Here is a 22,526-nt window from a genome sequence, read left to right as displayed (position 1 = left end):
CTTCGCCAATCAATCGATTTATACGCCAACGATACTATTTCCGTAAAATTTATCCAAATTTCACGAAAATTGCTTTTATTCCTCTGAAACTTGAAATCGACTGGGTTTTATACTCGCCCAATCGATACCTTCAAAAATCTACAGCGAAACAAGCGTAAACAGACGAAAAAACACGGTTCGGCCCCCAAGTTATCCGATGGTTCGGATTCAGTGGCCTTTGTAAACGATAAAAAGAGATTTAGTCGAGAAAATTACTAGTTTATCCTTATCCAAGGACTAAAATAGTACAAACGATATAAAACATTATGGAAAACCAGCAAAAACCCTAAAACACACTTCAAAACTACACTATAAAAAAACCTAAAACAAACCTAACCAAAAACACGACTTGCCACGTCGTCGGCGAGACGGGCTGTACGCGTACGGCCTCAGCGGAATAGCGGAGCGTCGTTGCGAGTGGGCGCGCAGTACCGTAAGAAAGGGTTGATGAGTTGGCGGGCATGCCTACCGGCAACTCTATATCTATAATTCTTCTTGTTATCCAATTGATTCTTGCTGTTGGAACTCATTTATACGGATTTCTGGGTGTCCCTCTCGCCGGATACGTTCCAATGTGTACTTATCCACCAAAATTGAATTCCAATTTTGACTTGATCAATGAGTTCAGAACTTTTGTTATGGTTTTATGCATTGGGATCACCCTCGTAATTTTGTATTTCAGTGTTAAAACAGAGAGACTGTAAGGGAGTTTGGAATTTAGTTTTATGATGTTTTTTTCCCAGAATACACCAAAGAAGTTATGACACCAGAACGAGATACACGGCTTTTGAGAACATGAACACTTCGAAATCAGTGTGCACATTGATCGTGATCCAGTTTTCGAGTATTTTGATTTCATCGTTTGGGGTTACTATCATTCGGAAATTCGAGCCTGTAATTCCTCAAGAAATTTTTCATACGATTATTCCTTTTTTGCCGGTGAATTTTAAAGTTTTGTAATCTTTAGAAATACCGTGAAATCTGTAATAGAAGGGCTCCACTCTGTAAACTTTGAGCTAATTTATCTCGGTTCCTGTGCAAGATATTAGGTTGGAAGGAAACTAACTCCATTGCTTCATTAGTAAATAATACAAAAACGAGATCAATCCAAGATTGACAGTATGCACCATCGTGGTCCACAACATGTTGGCAAATGTTCAGGTAAATTGTGGATACCATCCTTTCAAAAACATGACTGTCGTTAAAAAATGAAAAAAAAACCTCATGTTCGCGGAAAAGCACGTCGTACCTGAGCCACTTTATCTGGACGGTTCTCCTTCACCCCCCGTTAAAGTTCATTTTTTGTTCCATCAGATTATTAATAAATCGAAGATTTACGACGTCATCTGGAGCGTAAGGAACTTAAAACAAATGATGACTAAAAATGGACTGGAGGGATACTTTGACTAACCAGCTGGCTTTGAAGGGATGGTATCCACGAATTATCTGAACATTGCTAACATGTTGCGGACCACGACGGTACATATTGTCGATCTTGGATTAATCTCGTTTTTGATAAAAAATTGTATCAGTTGAGAATTTTTAAGTGTTTTCGACAGAAACCGAGATAAATTATCTGAAAGTTGAAAGTCAGGGAGCCCTTCTATTAGAGGTTCTATAGTTAATTAAACTTTTCAGGGTGTGACCTACGCAAATCTCTGTCTTCCAGTCGTAATCTACTACAGAACCATTCAAGCGATTCGTCGGAGAAAAACTCGAATTGTGACAATAACTTCAGCGTCGGCAGATGTGGAATCTCATATCAAATGGTTAAATGAAACATGGAGAATGTAATTGAAGTGTGAAAATAAATTTATTTCCAGTGATTTGTAATGTTCAAAATTTAAATTAAAGGAGATCTAACAGATGTACAAACAACATTCTCATCTGGTTGAATAATTCTTGACGTCAGGCAAGAGTTCTCTCTAACAGGAAAATAATGAAAATTGAACTTCCCATCTTCTTCAAAAATCATTACTTTTATAGACATGCTTTACTTCTCATTCTCCTTTTTTTTTTGGAATATCAGACTCTCCCACTCAATACCTTTTTCTTCATTAATCCTCTTCATTTTCTCAATTTGAAAAATATTATTGAGATCCGAGCAACCCAAAGAAAATGAATAGAATTGAAAGCTCCGGATTACCCTCTCCTCTCTCTCTCTCTCTCTCTTCTTATTCTCCCATTTTTGTCGTCGTTTTCGTTTTTCTTATCACTTTACATTGCATTCTTTGCGCCGCGAGAGCTGTTTTGTTATTCGAGAAAATTGGATATAAAATCCATCCGAAGAGCTCCTTCTGATCTTGGATTCTATAGGTCTGGTGGATTTTCTATCTGCATACGATATAGTTTTTCTTTTTGCACGTCTTCAGAATTAGGAAAAAAGCATTGTTCAAGATTTTATGAGCAATACTTTTTTTTCAAAAAGTAATTGTGATAGTTCTCAAATTTGCAAAGTAATTGAAGTTTAGGGTAGGACTGAAAAGTTTTGTTTGCTATAATTTAGCCTATAAAAATTTAGCCTATAAATTCAAGCTCCATACTTTCCGACTGTAGGTTTTTTGGGGAAAAAATCTGTCAACAAGCGGATTTCGAAACTTAGTGTCGTGTGAAATTGTGACTCAACTTTGTTTAAAAATATTCTATCTAGACAGTTCTGAAACTTTTGGAACACGCCCGCCAGATTCAGCCGAGTGACAGTACCCGTAAATAAGATTTACAAAACAGCGTTTTTCAGTTAAATTTCGGCCTTTTTCTGGAGTCTTAAGCTCTGCGGTCAAGTTTCCGATCTCTTTGAAAATTTAAGATGTTGTGAAACAGGTATTCACCGATTTCTGAAGACACCTGTTTTTTCACGTTTTCGGTACAAAACAGGCTAAAAAGTGGGTCTTTCAGAAATCGGCGAATAGCTGAAAAACTTGAAATTTTCAAAAAATTTTGTGAGTGCAAACTTTTCAATCTAGATCTGTTTTACACCCTCAAAACTTTTCAAAGTGATCGAAAACTTGACAGTTGAGCTCCAGACTCCTGAGAATGGTCAAAATGGCCGAGAATCAACTGAAAAACAAGTCTCTGCGTATTTTATTGCCTTTTACTGCAAGCGTTCAGTTTTCATAAACCATAAAAAAATTCTTGAAATTAAGTTCATATGAGCCTCTCGAGGAGTTGAACTTGTGCGAAGGTGCAGGTCGTTTGAAGGTGTGGGTCTCTACCAGCTAAGCTACGCGGGCGAAGCTAGAAAGCGAAAAATCTGTTGTCCTTCTCTCCTTTAAAAATCTTGCTTATGATCCCATTTCTTGGAGAGTTTTAAACTTGTGTTTTTCTATTTCCATGGAAACTATTAACCTTGGGAACATTAGAATCCAAACTAATAATCAATATCCATTACCTTTTATTGCTCATCTTCAAAAGAGGTACAAGCCGTGCATCTCCTTTCAAACTCATCCGGATTACGAATTCTAATACCTCTTTCTCCTCACCTCCTTCCTCATCTCATAACATCCATCTTCCACACCCAAAGAGCTCTCTTCCTCCTCGCCTGTTAGCCACACTCGCCCATTCGTATTGTATTCTGCGATGGATTGTTTTTGATAAGCTCTTTGAATGTAGTGTGTCTCAATCTCCAACAAAACAATCCTTCTGCTGTACTATTGCTCCGCCCTCTTTCTCATTCCCAGTCAGTCGTTCTTTTCATTCATTCTTAATAAGAAAGGGTTTCAGGTAAACGATGATTTACCTCTTTGCTCTCTTAGCCATTGGAATTTATTCTCCAGCACTTTCTACTATCGTTCAGCCAGACCAAATTGCCAAAACTGTCTTTCTCAATGACACTACTTTTGGTAAGATTGGGAGAGATACAGTACCTGGTCAATAAGATGTACAAAAACGTTATTTTTTAACCATTTTCAAGAGTCTAGAGCTCGGCAGTCAAGTTTTCGATCACTTTGAGAATTTCGGAGGGTGTGAAACATACCTAGATTGAAAACTTTGCACTCACAGAACTTTTTGAAAATTCCTCGTTTTTCAGTTATTTGCCGATTTCTGAAAAACACCAGTTTTCAGATGTTTTCAATCTTGGTCTGCTTTAAATTATCCAAAATATTCAGAAATTCGAAAATTACAAAAATCGCAAAACTTCGAGTTTTTCCAAAAATCCCAAACTTTCGAAAATTTCGAAAATCACGAAAATTCAATATCAAGTTTTCAAAATTTTAGTACAAAGTCAAAAAGGGGTGTCTTCCGGAAATCAGCAAAAAGTTGAAAAGCTAGAAATTTTCGTAAAATTCTGTCAATGCAAAGTTTTCAACCTAGGCCCGTTTGATCGGACAGGCGACTTGACAGGCGAGCTCCAGCCTTCTTAAATAGGTCAAAATCGCCGAAAATCAACTGAAAAAACCATTTTGTATATCTTATTGACCAATACAACAAATCAAGACAGTGCAAAATTAAGGCCAGCCGCGGCCAAGGCCGGCTGCAACTTTCAATGTGAAAGCCATGAAAGCTGGGCCTTTTCCAATTTCGCTCTGAAGCAGCGGCCGGCCGCGGCCGGCCCTGGCACCTCCTTGCAATAAATCAATTGTTTTAAGTTGCCTACAACGAATCCACTACCAAATGCCGCATCGAATGTGCTGACGCAGAGACAATGCTCCAACAGGATTTCCGCGCATATCAAAAAGTTTGGATGTACAACAACACTGAAATGTTCTCAGCTGTCGACAAAACTTTTATGGACGCCAACCGCAGTATCGAGTAAGACTTGTGATTTAGGTTTTCAGAAGACATCCCAAGTTTTAGATTTCAAGCTCTCAATGTTGAAGACTCTGGCGCCTATCAATGCTGCATCCGTTCCACTGACCTTGCATACCAATCTTTCGTTTGCTACAGTACTTTTCTGATTGTGTTGGATGAGATGCCAGAAGATGGAATTAATGCAACTGCTATCCCTATTACTACCGGTGAGTGGAATGATCGAAGCCTGAAAAGTTAGGATTTCAGAAGCTCCTCCATCGCCATCATGGAATGTAGTGCTGGAGAACGGAGACACCTTGAATGCACAGGCTGAGAATAACTATTTTCTGAAAATCTTCGAGGATAACGTGACAGCAATTCACTGCTTGGTGAACGAAGTGGAAGTCAACATTAAGACGGTGAGACAGATGTTTTTTCTAAGTACCGTAGTCCAGAATTTTTGTAGTTGTAGGTTTGTGTCTGTGTCTTAAAAATACAATTTCGGTCTGATACTTGTCTGGCATCTGAAAGAGATTGTAGCTATTATCAAACTGTAGAGATCAAACAGGTCTTGGTTTTACTTCAATGATCGTTGCGGCCAAAAATTCGAGAGTGGGCAGAGCATAGGTCCCGTAGCGAAATCCTTAAAGGTGCATGTTCTTTCTTAATTTTTTCTGGTTTTTTCTCGATTTCGATGAATTTTGTCGATTTTTGAATACATTTCATTGCTTTTCTGCTATTTTTTTTGCAATTTTTCGAATTTTTTAAAGAAAAAATTCAAAATTTATGAAATTTATCGAAAAATCGAAAAAGCCTTCTCATAGTTAATTACTTTTGCGATTTGTCGAATTTCTGTGGAAAAAATGAAAACTATTGAAAAATTCGACAAAATTCGTCGAAAAATCGAAAAAAAAAACCAAGAAAATAGTTACAAAAATACATGCTCCTTTGAATGCGCCTTTAAGAATTTTGCTACCAAACTTAAGATCCGCCCACCCTCGATTTTTTCGCCACCATGCGCATTGACATTAGACCAGAGAAATAGAACCTTTGATTTTTTCGATCTGGCTTCTGAACATTTCTATTTTCTGGACCCTGAAAAGTTTGAGAATCAATTACGTCATGAGTTGAACTGCCAAGCACATTAAGCTATAAATCATAATGAAACTCGTTTCTATGATTTCCTAGAAAGCCATATGTTTCAGAGCAACTCGTTCCCACCTCCGCTTTACAACGACATCCTCATTCACTCGTTCAATTTGACTGATCACAGTGGCCTTTACGTCTGTAATGGAACACTCCAAATCGGAAACGAAACAACCATCGAGAGTGTGTCATTCACCGTATCTCAGTCATGGAACGACAACAAAAACGCGGATTTGTTGGACGCGAAAGTGGTCGCCGAGGCTCTCAAATCTGCATTCACCGTCTTCTCCGCCTTCTTCATCCCTCTTTTCATTCTTCTCGCCGTTTTCGGAGCTTGATTTCTATGCAAATCTTCATCTCTCTTTTCTTCTCTTTTCTTACGTTCCCAAGTATTTTTTGAGCAGCCAAAATATATTTTATGCATGACGCCATTAATTCCCCAATCACTAATAAGGGAACCTCTAAGCGCAGATTTTTATGAAAATTTTAGGATAGGTTATGAATCTAGACACTTTTGATAATTTTACAATCCGCTTGCCAGTTTCAGTACCAAAAACTTGCCGTTTTCAGTACCGAAAATTGCAATTTTTTTCAGTACCAAGTTTTCGATAAATTCAAAATGTAGAAGAATTCGAAAACTTGAAAAAAAAATTCGGAGAAAATGTTTGGGATACGAAATTTCATCAAATTCTAAGTATAACACAACAAATTCAATGTTCCAAAAGTTCTAGAGATGGAGAAAATCGTCTTCGAAAATCGCAATTTTTTAATGTTGGAAAGTTCTCAGAAGTGCCGTAAAACCTGCAATAGGAGGGCCCTCAACGTTGAGCTCATTTTTCTTGGTTTCCGTGAAAGATATCAAAAAGTTGTAAACTGATAAAATGTTTGTAATATTATGATAAACAATTTATCAGTTTGCAACTTTTAAATATCTTTGACAAGAACTGAGATATACGGCCTCGAAGTTGACGTTTCTGGTGGTCCTCTATTATAGAGTTTATGTTCGGCTGTTCATAAAATATCCTGAAAACATTGAAATCTTGGTATTAAGTTTCCCTTGTAAATTATTTTTTTCCGAGTGTTCTCTGTCTCTTCTCTTTCTTTCCAATTCATTTTGATCAAAATTTCCCCTAATCCCAACCCCATGGCTCTCTTTCTTCATTGCTTTTTCACAAACCAGTATCGCTAATAAAAAATTTTTGGAACGACTCTCATTTCGACCCGAAACGCAATGAAATGTTGGAAGCTCCTGTTTCCACAAAAAGTACACTGAGGATAAACTAGGAGAAATATTATAAGAGAAAATGGAGACGCAGAGATACTGGGAGCCCAACATATGCTCCCGCTTTGCAAAAAATTCTCTTTAAGAAAAAAAATCCCAACGAATTTTTCTCTTTTTTAAAATTGTGTGTAGGAGGATCGGACATATGGAGCCAGTTATCTTTTATGGGTTGCTCTTTTTTGAGTGTTATTCAATTTTTTGAATTTTGTAAAATTCCACAGGATTACTGTATTTAGATCCTCTGACTCCTAGAAACCCAGAACTGATTTCGATTTCTTCAAGTTTTGTGTGTTACCGGATATATTCTGCAAGTAGAAGCTTCAGTGTAAAAAAGAGAAAAAAAAGAGAAAGTCTGAAGAAAACTTGATACCTGACCGTGGGAAAACTGCAAAAATGTTGCGAACGGGCGACCAGAGATCCAGCGTTTTTGAGATTTCAGAAATTCAGAAATTCAGAAAGTCAGTAATTCAAAGTTTCGGTAATTCAGAAATTTTTAAAGATTCAAGAATTAGAAAAAACTAACTTTTTAAAATTTAGACTTTCCCGATTTTTGTATTTTTGAATTATTGGATTTTTAATCATTCAGATTTTCAGATTTCCCAAAAAATTACACAAAACTGAAATTCTCAAATTCTAGACTTCTCAAGGAAACGTTTCGATTATCAAAAATTCGATTCTCCGTTCTGAAAACTCCTTTAATTCATGAAATTTTCAGCATTTTCTGAAAGCATTTCATGATTTTCTGAAAATTCAAAGTTTTAAACATTTTTACTACTGGAGCTAAGCTCCGCCCATCTTTTTTTTGTTCCTACAGGTTGAAAAAATTGGTTAGAAAAATGTTCAAAAACGACTTATCTTTAATTTTTACAAATTTTTATTCAAATTTTTCTAGATTTTTGCCTTTTTTGTTCTCGAGACGTTTGCTATTTTCAACCATTTTTCGCTCACGGTCTCGGAACGTTTTTCAAAATAAATTTCTTTCGCGCATTTTTTTGGTGTGCAGACACGCCTGCGTAGCGACTCAGCAGTTCATTTTTCAGCATGCGCGTCGATACTCAGTCCACGGTATTCTCAGTAGAGCGCATTTACTTCAGAAAATTCACCGTCCTAGAAAACTCATCGTGTCGGTGTTTTTTTGGTCGATACAGGGAATTTATAGGAATCTCATGAAAAACGTAAAAAATAGACAAAAACCAAAAAACTGATTTCCCGACTTTCCCCCGATTTCCCCCAAAAATCCCAAGAAAACTATCATTGAAAAATTCGGTAAAACTTTAGAGAAAAAATATTCCCAAACAGGTATGATGTTATACAAAACGGACAGTACTAAACAAAAATGATTCTAAAACTGCCGCCTGAGCTTTCAAAATCGTACAAAATCCACATACACTTTTGTCTCCTCTGAGAGGAGGAGTCCTCTCCCAATCCCATCCTGTCAACAAGTCATTTCTATATGTTGGATCGGCGACCAAGACCAGCATTATATTTCATCCCCAAAACTCCATTCTCCTATGTCTCCTCCCCACCCACCCATACTTTCTTCCTCTTGTCCTCCTTCTTCTTCTTCCTTTCATTCTTCATCCTGTCGTGGTCATGTTCACGCCATTGCACTCTCCACAACCAGAGCCTTCGACATCCAGAGCTTTTCCCGTTTTTGCCGCCCTTTCTTTCCTTCTTCATCTACTTCCATCTGTCTAATAAACATAGTGCATGTATGGTGAAACGAATCCCCCCTTCTCCCTCGTTTTCTTCATTCCCTATTCGCCATGGCGTCCGTTGCCACGCCTTCTCCCCTCTTCTCTCGCTGCTCATTCCTTTCACCTTTTCTTTCCTTCTTTTTTTTTGAGCCGACACATTCTGACAGCTCTTGCTCTTTTCTTTTCTCATCCGTCTTCGTTTGCTGTCCGTCGCCGTTCGGTTGTCATTAGCGACCAATTTTGGGCTTCTGCCTTTTGAATTCGTGTTTTTCGAGAACGAGTAATCTGAAGGTCTATGTAGTGTGTCGCACTTGCAAAACTTCATGCATTTCGAATTAGTGAGAGTTTAGATTTTTTTTTTCTTTTGCAAATTTGTGATCAGATGACTTTGAAGACGTCAATGCGTTTGTATTATATTTGATTTTTGTAATTTTCGAAAATGTTCAGAAAATCGGTGTTTCTGGAATTTCGAATTTCTGAATTTCATAAATTTTCAGATTTCTTGGAATTCCCGCTTTTGTGGAATTCTTAAAAAAGTTTTGAAGTTTAAATCTTCCGGAGAACATTTGGAAAATTTTCAAAATTCTGAATTTTTGTAGTTATGAATATTCCGATTTTCCGAAATTTTTAAAATTTCATGTTTATTCGACTTTTTGAATTTTCTATGATTTTTCAGATTCTCAGAATTTGCAGAATTTTTTTGAAGCTTCAAATTTCAGAATCTGAAAATCTAAAAAGTCTTCAAGATCTCAGAAATCTCAGAATTTCAAAATTTCGAAACTCAATTTTTGTGAAACTTTTTGAATTTGGCGCCATTTTTCAGAGTTCTGATTATCAGTGGTAGGTATACAATGCGTTGTCTCCCTTCCACTAGGACATCCGCATTTTGGCGCCAAATTCGAAAAATTCAGACGTTCCGTAAACCTGTAATAGAAGGGCCCCTACACTGTTATGTTTAAGCTCGATTATCTCAATTCATATGCAAGCTATGAAAAATGTGTCAACTGATGAAATGTTTGTTATATTACGATAAACAATTCATCAGTTAACAACTTTTCTATACCTTTGACAGGAGTCAAGATAAATTTACTCAAATTTAAAAGTTAGGGGCCCTTCTAATACAGGTTCTACGGTATTTGCTAACTACGGTATTTCGGCCGTGGCCGTGGCCACCAAATTTTCTCTTCCACATATTCGATTTTTGGGCACAACAACATCTAGATTCTTCGTTTCTAGGAGACGAGAGAATGTCCTTTTTTTATTAGCTGCAATTTCGCGGAACCCTAGAATACCCAGAATTCCGAGATTCCTACAACGAATGAACATAAATCACTGTTTTCGGAGGTTCTCCTCTTTGTTTCATCATCTATCCTTAAATAACTTTTCTCCGCTTGATTGCTTCTGTGCATTCAGCCTTCAAAACACAGAATTTGGCTCTTCCGCTCGGATCCTCTATCTCCATCATTTACCTCAGTCATTTGCCCTCTTCTTTACTTCTCCGTCTACATCTTTTTTCTTCCTTCGCTTACTTCTTTTTTCAACATCATCAACACTAAAACGTTTAGTTAGGAAGAGACGACGTCTCTCTTTTTTTCAACTTGTTCTTCTTCTTCCTCTTCTTCTGATTCTCCTTTTCCATCCACTCGACTTTCCTCCTCTTTTTAATTGCCGAGAGGCCCCATCTACTCGTTTATAGAGTTTATGGGTAGGATTGTGGACAACGAATCCATTTTTTCTGGACTTTTCTTCACATTCCACAATTTTTTAATATCCATCTGTCCCCAATTCCCCGCTCCTCATCTTTTTTTCTATTTTTCCCACTTCAAACAAATGGAGCAAAATAGCATTGAGCATTCCAACGGCGAGAAAAAAAAATGAATTTCAAAAACTCGTCCCCTTCATTTTTTATTGGTTCATTCTAACCAACTGACTCACACCACCACCACCACGAAGCTCCGCCTCTCTTATATCCGCACAAAAAGTTTCGAAACCCTTCATTGTTTGTCTTCTTCTTCTTTGTGTAAGATCTGGTGTCTACTGTATTCTTATGGAACGAACAAAATGTTGACATTGTAAAATGCTCCAATTTTTCTTCTTTGGAGTGAGTTTGCCAATATGGCAACTTTTTTTTTTTGCAAAATTGGCGGTGACCCAAAAAAAGGAGTTTTTGGAACAAGTGATCATACCAAAGAGTTCTGTCAACTTCAGTTAGCATCAGTTGTCTACAGTATACTTGAAAAATCAGGGCCCGGAAATAAGGGATTTTTGGCGAGTTTTAGGGCAAATTCGAAGTTTTTGATAGTCGAAAAATGGCTGGAATAGGGTTAAATTTGCTAAAAACTTTGGCTTAAAATTGACTAAAATTAATTTCTTGAAATTGGCTCATAACTGGCTAAAAAATTGACAATTGATTTTTTTAATTAACCAATTTTTAACCAATTTTTACTTAATCTTAATAATTTTTACTTAATCAGGATCTTATTATTTGACAAAAATTTTTACATGTTTTGCTGACCTTGAATTTTTTTTTGAAAAGACGAACACATTATTGAAACTCGCGCCGAAACGTGCCAAGCCGCGCCGATGGCCTGCCCGCACCCTCCCACACCCACCAGGGTGGCTCATCCTTTCACCCAAAAGTCCAAAGTTCAATCTTTCTAAAAAATACAAAATTTTTCCCATTATTCTGTTTAATTTTCATCCTTCTAGTTTGTCTGAGAACCGAGATATACCTAGCTGTTTGAAGTTTCGGAGAGACGCAGACAGCGAGAGTGCCTCGTTGTCTGCGTCTTTCGCCTCCAAAACTTCAAATCTATGTATCTCGACTTCTAGATGATCTAGAAACTTGGATTTTCTGATTGTAGAGAAAATTTTATATTTTCTGGCGAAATTCACATATCCATTTTATAGTTTTTCTGTTATTTTCTTGATTTCTAGAAAATTTATTTTTTTCAAAATTTCTTACGGTACAACTAGAAATAAGATTATTCTAAACTCTAGCGGAAAACTGCAGCTGAATCCCTTTAAATCTTCCTGCTCGTCTTGTCAATTTCCGGTGGTGCAAAATACTATAATTATTGTCCGGAAATGCCGCTCTCTCTCTTTTCCCATCGTGTCCTCCTCTTCTTTTCTCTTTTCCTCTTCTGATGATGATGATGATGTGTTCGTCTGTCAACCGTGTCGAATCATAACGCTTCCCTTCATTTTTTTGCAACTTTTTTCAAAATTTTCCCAATTTTTTCAGGAACCTACGAATGAGGTAATACTATGCGGCCTCTTCAAGTTCTTCTTTTTTCGACGCTGATGGCGTTTTGCCTGGGTGTGAGCAGTCACGTCTTCCAAGGTTTGTGCAGTTCTCATGCCAGAGTTTAGAATAGTTAAAACGGATTTTATTCGATTTCTAGTTGTTCTGAAAGAAACTTTAAAAGAATATAATTTTCTAGAAATCAAGAAAAATGTATTGCTTAAATTTTCAACTTTCTGCAGGAAAGATACACTTTTCTCTGCAATTAGCAAGAAAATCCAAGTTTCTAGCTTATCTAGAAGTCGAGATACATCGATTTGAAGTTTTGGAGACGAGTGACGCAGACAACGAGGCACTCTCGTTGTCTGCGTCTTTTCGAAACTTTAAACAGCAGTATATCGGCTCTCAGACAAGCTAGACATATAAAAATTAGACAGAATAATTGGAAAAGATGTGTATTTTTTAGAAAAATTGAAATTTGGACTTTTGGGTGAGAGGGTAAGCCACCCTGGTGGGTGTGAGTGGGTGCGGCCGGGCCATGGGTGCTGAAACTGGCAACTGTAATTGGTAGAACTCTTTTGATGTAGCCTTTGGTTTCCGTGGTTTCGATGATTTGGTCAGAAACGGCTGGTTATCATATTATCGAATTAGAGTGTCGTGCCAAATTCGAAATCGCACCTGAAATTCCTGGCCGTTCTCGGTTCCCACAAATTATCTTTCGCCTCTAAACTTGTGATTCAATTAGTTTCTGCGTCTCTCATCATCACTAGACTCTCGTCTACTATCTCATCGGCTGATTGAGTACGGTAACGAAGCAGAACGAATACATTTCCCATGCCTCCTCGTCCTCTCGCGACTTCTTTTCTTCTCAAATTATAGTTGTGACATTTGGCGCCTCACACAACAAAATTGATGAGTGTCTTGGGGGGTTTCCAGAAGATTTACTTGAGTAGTAGTAAACTCGCGCTACTTTTGAATACTATTTACGCACGAAACCCAAAAAGAGAGGATTATTTTTCAAATGTGGGTGAATTTTGTTGCAAAAATGTATTTCACTCTCTCTTCAAAGGGAAGAAAAGAGCAGCACAAAAGAAATTACTCTTGAGGATAATTTTGTCGACGACGACAAGTGCAAAAAATTTCGTTTTTTTGAGAAGCAGCAGCAGAGAGCAACACAATGGGAGGCCTTCCCCTTCTTCTTCTTATTCTTGGTTTCACAGAAAAGAAGGTTACTGCGTGGGACACAACACTCGAATCTAATTAATTTCCGTTAGGGGAGGGAGTTTTACGCCAAACAAATTATTGACCATGTCAAGTCATCTGGATACTACAACTGAAGACAAAAGCAAAAGCCAGACTCCTAATTTATTTCGATAGGGATGTAATGAGATGAAGGAGTTGTGGGGAAGCTAGGGGCTCGGTAGCTAGGGATCAGGGGCTGACTAATTTTTTTGAGGATACAGAAATCGGGGAAGCTTGCTGAGCATCCGACTTTTAGTTAACGCATTCTGAAGTTTGTAAAAAGACTCATCCTATTGCTTTTCTATATTTAGAATTGCTTTTGGCATATCAAATTTTTCTTCGAAAAAATGCCAAGGTGGTTCCCAATGGAATTTTTTTTGAAAAATAAGGAACTTTTTCAAATTGCAGAGAAGCATTTAAAAGTACAATTCACAATCAAAAAGTTCCGAAAAACTGTCATTAACATTTTCAAAAATTCCCTCCAAAACTGAGAAATTAGTATTGAAATCACTTTCAGAGCTCATAACTTTTTTCACAGAGCAGGAATGGAAGAACTGACTTCAGTACTTTAATCAGCATATCGAAAAGTACAAAAGACCCGACATTATGATAAACATTTTATCAGCCACATGGTAACGGCTGCGCATGGTATATGTCTAGGCGCGCATATAGGATGCTATGTGCACCCATAATAATTCCGTGGGTAGCGCGTGCGCGCTATATGCGTCGTCGCTGGGCACGACTGGTCGCCGGTGGGCGCACCCATATAGCATCCATATAGCATGCACGCTTTTCCCATGAAAACGACAACCCATCAACGACACTCCGCTATTATGCTAGTGCGCGTTGTTTAGCAAAATTTTTCACCGCCGATCTTGATCAATTTTTCCATCATATTGATCATATTTCCTGCTTTCAAAGAACTTCTCACTGTTTTCACATGTTAAAATTATGGCTAACGAAAATAAAACTTATTTTTAGTAAAGAAATAGGTAAAATTTTTCACAAAATCCGGTTTTTCTTGAAATTAGGACTTTTCTGTTTTACTTCGGAATAAGCGGAATAATATATTTTTCAGGTGAAATACAGGTTGGTTGGTAAGTTTTCCGATTATTACGATGTAAAAGTAGGAAAAAATCCGAGAAACACAAAATTATTTCGAAAACAAAATTATGCGAATTAATGCCAATTTCAAGACTTTGTTGAATTTTTTTCAAGTTTTCTATATCGCAGTTTTGAAGGAAAAATTTATTATGTTATATCATCCAGATATTTTTAACTTCCTGACATAATTTTTCTTGCTGTGAGAAAATTCTGTGAAAACTGGAAAAAATGGTCACTCTGTGAAATCTGAAAGGGAAAATGAACGATATTGGAAGATCTGAACAAAATCACATCTTATTACAACTATAGTTAGATGAATTAATCCATAAGATATATCCATCGCCAATACGACCTGAAATTGTAGATGAAATATGGACGCGTCATGCCCGATCTCGATGGCGCGTGCGCGCATATAGCGTACTATATGCGCGCAAACGGTGTACCTATGTCGTCCATATGAGGCGCCGCGCCAACGCATATACCATGCGCAGCCGTTACCCTGTGAGTTGACAACGTTTTGATATCTTTCACAAAAAATGAGATATGTTGCCTCAAAGTTTACGGCTTGGGGGTGGATTTTTTTTTCAAGAATTAAAAAACTTTGAAAGATTCTAAACTTTGAAATTTTATAATTTTATTTGAAAATACTGTTTTTAATGGATTTTGTAATGAAGTGTAAAAGTGCACCCTGGTAATAAAACAATTGCCCAGATACCAAAATCCATTTAATCAAATAAATGGACTCACCACCACGGATCTACACAGACTTTTATGATGTGGAACAACAAAAGATCCAGCAAAAGATTTGACAGAAACTCATAAATTTTTTATTAGGTTTTTTGAAGGAGCAACTGACACCAATCACTTTTCTTAGTCATCAACTTGTTTTACATTCCTTTCTCTTTTTTTCAGGGTCATGCGCATCGGAACATGTGCTCTGTGAACAACTCTGCGAAACGCTGAGCCCAGAAGCCTATGAATGCTCCTGTTGGGAGGGACATCTTCTACAGGACGATGGATTGTCATGCAAGTTGAATACGGATGTTCAGTATGAGGCAAAAAAGAGAACGAGAAAATTGGAAACCAGTACTCGCCCATTCAGAAAGTCATCTGGAGAATACAGAAAGAAATCCAAGAGAACTAAGCCAGTGTCATTCAAAGGATCCAACTATCTAGAGTTTCCAATTAAGGAGGATACTTATTTGGAGACCAATATTACCATTCAATTCAAGTAGGGATTAGTGGTGGACCGCAAAAAAATAAGATTTTTTCAGAGTTGAGGAGCACAAGGATGGTATCATTTTCTTCGGAGGAGAACTCATGGGAGACGATTTCCTTTCGATCACTCTTGATGGACCAAACATTGTCACAAGGTGGAAACTTTTGATATTTTTTCGTTTAGAGATTTTCCAAAAGTTGAAATTATGGATCCGTGTCACTTGGAAACCGTGGTAATACAGGCAAATGAATGAATTTCATACCTCAAAAACAGGTTAGGGGTTTTCAAATATGCTTTTTCCGATATAGCACATTCTGAATATCGAAAACATTTTTTTTGGAAAAATTTAACTTTGAACTTTTTGAGTTTTGGAGTGCTTTCTCTCCGAAAAAGCATATTTGAAAACATAACAAAATTTTTGTGGTCCGAAACTTATCTACTTGCCTGTATTACAATGACCGGTTTAGAAGTGACACGGTGCCGAAATTGCGCTGGTAAGCAGAAATCGGAGCTGTGGAAGAGAAAATTTAGTGTCCGCGGCCAAGGCCGAACTACCGTAGTCAGTGAATACTTTTTTCATATATATTTTTCTCGATTTTCGTCCGTTTTCCGGCATTTTTTTAGATTTTGAAATTTTTATTTTCCGCCTTTCTTGAAGGTTGCAAACGCAAAAGTTGTCAATAACCAATAAACCGTATGTCCTCTAACTTTGAGCTAAATTGTGAAAGATATCAAAATTTTGTCAACTGATGAAATGTTGGTGATATTGTGATAAATATTTTATCAGCTGGCAACTTTTTTGTATCTTTTGCAGAAATGGGATAATTGAGTTCAGTGTTAAAATTTAGCTTCCTTGTATGCTGGTGTGTAGAACTTGGAGCTGTGGAAGAAAATATCTGGTGGCCGCGACGGCCAACTACCGTAATAAGCAAGATTTACTTTTATTTTGTTCCCTATTTTCGTTCGTTTTCCGGAAATTATCGGGATTTAGTTTGGAGATTTTCTACACAAAGATTGTCAAAAAGCAAATCGAGAAAAAAGACCAAAAAATTTAGGAACCCCACAATTTTTCCTTCCACAGCTCCGACTTTTTTGTATCAGAATAATATTCCAAATTTAGAAACGAAATCTCGTGATTTTCTTACATCAAAAAGCTGAAAAAAACATATGATTTGATTCAGCTGGAAACACTTGAATAGTTTTCTGAGAAACAGCTGAAAAATAAATATCATATGAGTAATAAAAAATGTTCAGACATGATTGTGGAGAAGGGACCATCGAAGACATGTATCATGGACAATTCAAAGTAGGCGAGTGGCACGAAATTCAAGTTTGGAGAAAGAATTGCGACTTGACTGAAATGTCACTGGATGGAGGGAGAAAGTTGGTGGATCATGCCGATGAGTTCAGAGTGAGAATTCTTGTTTTTTTCGTCAATTTTCTTTTTTTTTTGCTTTTTTTAGAACTACAAGGGCATCACCATGGACGAGGGAGTTTTCCTCGGAGCCGCTCCCCATAATATAGAATTCCTTCAACAGAAAACAGGAACATCTGACGGATTCAAAGGATGTGTTCGATTGGTGAGAAATAGAAAAACAAGAAAACAAGCGAAATTCGTTTATCCACGGATTTGGGCCCAAAGTGGACAATTCAATATACTTTATTCGCTATTTACAGCTCATCGTCAACGGAGAAACTCTTCTGAACACCAATGAAACTATCAACAAGGCTTATGAAACAGCTTCCACTTGTAAGAGATTATATTTCGAATTCTGACAATTAGAAATTAAAAAAAATTCAGATTACTGTGGAGAAATTGATCCATCGCAGAAGAGGATTGTGATTGTGACTGACGAGATGCTCGCCAACGGAACCACCATGGAAGATGACGATGAAGAAGTGATTAAGATTGAGATGTATGATTTGACCCAACCTGGAATTCCAAAGATTGACAAACCACCAGGCAGTAAGTTAAATTCACTTTTAACAAACGATTTTCCACATAAAGCGAAGCGAAACCAGCGATGTGCTGCGGCCGCAAAAAATGCTGGAGTTTTCTAGGCCATTTGCTTGTCCTCGTGGACTCCACGGTCAGCCAAGCGAGACTCTTGCAGGTTGCGCCTTAATTTTGGAGCTCGTGAATCCCGATTTTAATTAGTGAGTTCATGAATCGCGCTCTTAATTTTTGAGCTCACAAATGGCGTTTTGAATTTTGGAGCTCATAAGTTGCGCTTATAATTTTGGAGCTCACAAATCGCGCCTATAATTTCGGAGCTCGTAAATCGCGCATTTAATTTTCGAGCTTGTAAATCGCGTCTATAAATTTTTGAGCTCACAAATTGCGTTTTAAATTTTGGAGCTCATAAATCGCGTCTTTAACTTTTGAGCTCGTAAATCGCTTCAAAATTCGAGGCACATGGAATTTCCTGCAAAGGGTCTTGCTTGGCTGACCGTGAAGTCCACATGGACAAGCAGGTGAACTAGAAAACTCCAGCATTTTTGGCTGCCTAATCTAAAAGTCCCCCTTGAAAATTTCCAAACTAGTGCTCCCTTATCCCCTTACAAGGATCTCTTGAAACATTTGAAAACTTTGTCCCCTTCCAAATTTTTTTGGCTCATTTCCCAAAAGACACCTCCTAAAAAACTCCAAAAAATTTGAAGCAATCTGTGCAAAAGAGCTAACTCTAATTCAATTTCTAGTTTCCATCAACCACCCATTCACTTTTTTCCTGGAACGATGTATCTCCCAAAAATGAGATGTTCATCGAAAAAACACTTAAAAGTGCGCTTCTCTCGCTTTTCCGCTGCTGCTCAAATCCAAAAGATGGGCGGGGCTACGTCATCTGCTGAAGAAAAAGAAGAAGAGAAGAGACAGAAGCACATTCTAAACTTGGGGCGTGTGTGTGTCCCTTCTTTCATTTCACACATCTCGTTATGTTCCTACCGTTTTTTCTCCTTCTATTCTATGGCGCATGGGCGATGCCATACGATTATTATGGAGGGTTTATTGAGCAAATGCTAGCGGATCAGTTAACTGAACTCGTCAAAAATGACACGACGCCTGTTACAGTGCATCCGTCGATTGCCAAAATGTTGGAGTCAACTGCTACACCGCCGCCGTTGGGACATCCAGTGCTCAAGGAGATTCTTGGATATGGAGGTTTGTTTTTTTTTTTTGATTAAAGGTGGGGGGAAGGAGGTATGTAAATTTATCTTTCGAAAATCAAAAAAAAAAAAATCTTTTCGAAGAGTTGAACTTGTGGGACAAGTATTGAAGGTTCGGCGTCGCTACCAGCTGAGCCACGGTGGCGCAAGCTAAGGGGCTGAACGAACTTTGAGGTAATTTATCTCATTTCGTGTCAAAGGTATCAAAAAGGTGTCAACTGATTAATTGTTTATCATAATGTCGCCAATATGTTATTAGTTGATGACTTTTTGATATATGTTACGGGAACCGAGATACAATGCCGGCATATGAAACAACGTGTTTTTCAGTTAATTTTTTTTAGATCCTGAAAAAGGTCAAGATGGCCGAAAATTCACTGAAAAAAACACATTGTTGAGTATCTTATTGACTGGTATTGTATTTCGGTTCCTGTAACAGCTATCAAAGTGTGCTTAACTAATAAAATGTTACAGATATTACGATCAACATTTTGTTAGTTTTCAACTTTTTGATATCTTTCACAGGAACCGGGATATATGGGCTCAAAGGTCTTATCGCCCCTCCTTTAAGGTCATAATCAATTTGATGTTGACTGATCTCTAGAAACTCACACGACCTTATTTTTATTTCTAGCTGAAAACAACCTCAAATTTTCAATTTTCACTATTTCTAAAATTCATGAAAACTCTCAAGACTTCTAGAAGCAATCATAAGCATTATGAATCATATGCGGAGTGACTTATAAAAATTAGAAATCACAGTGAGGTTTCAGCTGTCTGCCCTCTGATGACATACTTTTAATTCTATTTATAGATACAGAACCACTGCTGAATATTCTATTATTTAGCCGGAAACTTTTTCTTTCCGTTCTTTTTCTCCTCCTCATTTCTTTTAGGCATCGTTCTGTGCCCATTATTAGCCACCCCTCATTTTCTCCGTCCATTTTCTCGTTGAGCTCGACGCATTTTCTGTAAATTGCCATCCCCGTTTTATTGTTTTTTTCTTTATTTCTTCTCTTTTTTCACAATTCCAAACGACTTTCAACTTTAAAAAAAGCTCAAAAAAATGAAATTTTTCCCTCCGAAACAGCCTAATCTTTTTTCCCTTTGTCCACTTTCTTTTTGGTTTCGGAAGAAGGAGAAGAGACCTTTTTGAAATATGCATAACAAACAAATAATGTCACGCATCGCCGAGATATGACTGCCACATTTTGTATATTGATGAGAAGAAGAAAAAGGAAAGGAAGGAGAAGAAGAAGAAAAAAATAAGAAGAAGGAAATTTGATAGCATTGTTTCATGACAACTTTAATATGATGTAAATTAGAGATGACAGATATCATTGCACATCAATTTTCGGCACTCTCTTTTTTAATGGATCTGATGTGTTTTTTAGGTCATTTAGAAGGGTGGCATATTGATGAAAAGGAAGGAGAAGAAGAGGCCTAACTTTCGCGAATTGAGTTTTCTAGGTCACCAACTTTGACGGCCTAGAAATGACCCATATTCACCTGGTGAATTTTCTAGACCATTTTAACATTATGGCCTAACTATCACATGTAGAGGTTTCTAGGCCACTATGGTGAATGACCTAGAAACGGCCCATATTCTCCTGATGGGTTTCTTATGTCATTTTGACATGATGACCTAACTTTGGCAAGTTGATTTTTCTAAGCCATTTTAACATGATGGCCTAACTTTCACAAGCTAAGTTTTCTAGGCCACCAACTTTCTTGGCATAGAAATGTTCTGATATTCACCTGGTTGGATTTCTAGGCCATTAAAAATAGCAGCCGAACTTTCGCAAGTAGAGTTTTCAGGGCAATCAATTTTCATGGACTAGAAATATAATGGTATTTACCTGGTGGATTTTCTTTGCCATTTTGACATGGAGGCCTAACTTTTGCAATTTGACCTCTCTAGGCCACCATGGTTAATTGCCTAGAAAACACACCATGTATATCAGGTCATTGCTAGGTCATTAACCATACATAGTGACCTAGAAGCTCAACTTGCAAAAGATAGGCTACCAAGCTAAAATGGCCTAGAAACAACCCACATTCACCTGGTGGGTTTTTTAAAGGCTATTTTAACATGATGGCCTAACTTTCGCAAGTTGGGCTTTCTTTTTTCCAAAAGCTTACATGATTTAGAAATGACCCATATTCACCTGGTGGCTTTTCTAGGCCATTTTAACATGATTGTCTGATCTTCGCATGTTGAATTTTCCAGGCCACCATGGTAAATGGCCTAGAAAACTTAACTTGCGAAAGTTAGGCCACCGGGCCACCTAAAATGATCTAGAATGCACTGAGCCTTCGAACGCTCGTTCGAAAATGCTTGACACACCCCGACTGTAACTCTCCCTTTTTTACCGGATGAAAAAATATAAAAAATCAGAAATCCAATTTTTGAAATTTCGAAATTCGGAAATTATAAATTCGAGAATTCCGAGAATTCAGAGACATTTCCAAATAATTTCAGATGTTGCCACTACACCAGTACCAGTTCAAACAACATGGAAGGTGGCACATTTCAATGGAGGATCCAAAATCGTCGTTCCCGCCCCTGACAGCATTTTGAGCTATGTGGAACTTTCGATTCAATTCAAAACTGAGAAGTCATCTGGAGTCATTTTCTTCTGGAAGGAGGACGCCAAGTTTTTGACTGTCACTCTTGAGAATTCGTTCATCAAGGTCTATGCTAGTCTTGGAGTGGACGCCACTATTTTGAGGTTTGTAGAAAAAAAAGCAAAAACAAAATTTCAAAATGTTGTTTTTTTTTAGATCAGAGAATGCTGTCAGTTTGTATCATTGGCATAAGCTGGAAGTGTGGAGAAGTGGCAAGGGGGTGCTTTTGAAAGTGAACAAACAAGGATGGGTTGAGTCTGAGCTTCATGCTTCAAAATCAGAGATTCTCGAAGGAACCGGACACATTTTCTTGGGATCTCCTGATATTCAAGACGTGCCTACTGTCATGAAGGACATTGATGGATTCTCTGGATGTGTCAAGAGGGTTAGTTGTTTTTTATTTTATAATCTAACTTATGGCTCAAACTTTAAGGTCCGCCTCAACGGAAGGAGCATTGTCATGCAATCAGTCTACGCCACCAACGTCTCCGAATGCTTCCAAGATCCATGTGCGAGCTTTGGATGTCCTAAGGGATGTATCTCCCATAACTCTGCACCAGTTTGCCAATGTGATTGGCCAAAAACTGGAAGAAAATGCACTGATCTCAGTGACACCACTATTTCTGCTATGAAGTTCTCTGGATTATCTTATTTGGAAGTGGACAATGAGGATGTGATGAGCCAGTAAGTGACATATAGTTCGATAACAAGATCCCCCATTCTCATACTTGTAACGGGCCGGGCCGGGCTTTTTTCCGAATTTCGAAGGCCCGGCCCGGCCTGGCGGGCCCGTCATTTCACAAGTTTTGAAATTTTGAGAGCTCAAAATTTGGCTCAAAAATACAGAATTTTTGAACAGGGCCCTTCCGGGACNTTATGACTACTACCACTGAAGCTCCAACTACCACACAAAGTAAGCAACGAAAAGACAACTTATACTTTCAAAAATATTTTTTCAGAAACAAAGAACATTTTCACCAACGATTTATATCAAGTGGATCAAGGAATGATGAATGGGTATGTTTATAAAAA

The 22,526-nt window shown here is 37.7% G+C and overlaps 3 protein-coding genes across 3 annotated transcripts in view; all 3 read left to right on the top strand.

Annotated features, from left to right (window-relative positions):
- Window positions 1-500: 500 nt before the first annotated feature.
- Window positions 501-1,833, top strand: Cbr-sra-26 (the record flags this gene model as incomplete). The annotated part of the gene is made up of 3 exons (XM_002630345.2): window positions 501-739; window positions 783-978; window positions 1,678-1,833. 3 exons carry the CDS (start codon window positions 501-503, stop codon window positions 1,831-1,833), a joined length of 591 nt encoding a protein of 196 aa, XP_002630391.2.
- A 1,933-nt stretch (window positions 1,834-3,766) lies between these two features.
- CBG04329 lies at window positions 3,767-6,251 on the top strand (the record flags this gene model as incomplete). The annotated part of the gene is made up of 5 exons (XM_045242054.1): window positions 3,767-3,878; window positions 4,626-4,788; window positions 4,834-4,994; window positions 5,035-5,186; window positions 5,973-6,251. The coding sequence occupies 5 exons, from the start codon at window positions 3,767-3,769 to the stop codon at window positions 6,249-6,251; spliced, it is 867 nt and encodes a 288-aa protein (XP_045092644.1).
- A 7,756-nt stretch (window positions 6,252-14,007) lies between these two features.
- The window catches only part of CBG04328, a gene marked incomplete at both ends in the record, with an annotated part of 9,137 nt that continues 618 nt past the window's right edge, over window positions 14,008-22,526 (top strand). Inside the window, 11 exons of the mRNA XM_002630343.1 lie at window positions 14,008-14,026; window positions 15,395-15,713; window positions 15,757-15,855; window positions 16,956-17,112; window positions 17,165-17,281; window positions 17,379-17,451; window positions 17,503-17,667; window positions 18,772-18,861; window positions 21,349-21,598; window positions 21,651-21,879; window positions 21,928-22,178. Of these exons, the coding sequence (XP_002630389.1) occupies window positions 14,008-14,026; window positions 15,395-15,713; window positions 15,757-15,855; window positions 16,956-17,112; window positions 17,165-17,281; window positions 17,379-17,451; window positions 17,503-17,667; window positions 18,772-18,861; window positions 21,349-21,598; window positions 21,651-21,879; window positions 21,928-22,178 (1,769 nt within the window). The remainder of the gene's footprint in view (window positions 14,027-15,394; window positions 15,714-15,756; window positions 15,856-16,955; window positions 17,113-17,164; window positions 17,282-17,378; window positions 17,452-17,502; window positions 17,668-18,771; window positions 18,862-21,348; window positions 21,599-21,650; window positions 21,880-21,927; window positions 22,179-22,526) is intronic.

The sequence above is a fragment of the Caenorhabditis briggsae genome (assembly GCF_000004555.2).
Source record: "Caenorhabditis briggsae complete genome, chrII, whole genome shotgun sequence".
Lineage (NCBI taxonomy): Eukaryota > Metazoa > Nematoda > Chromadorea > Rhabditida > Rhabditidae > Caenorhabditis > Caenorhabditis briggsae.
This window is presented reverse-complemented; position numbering and strand designations above follow the sequence as displayed.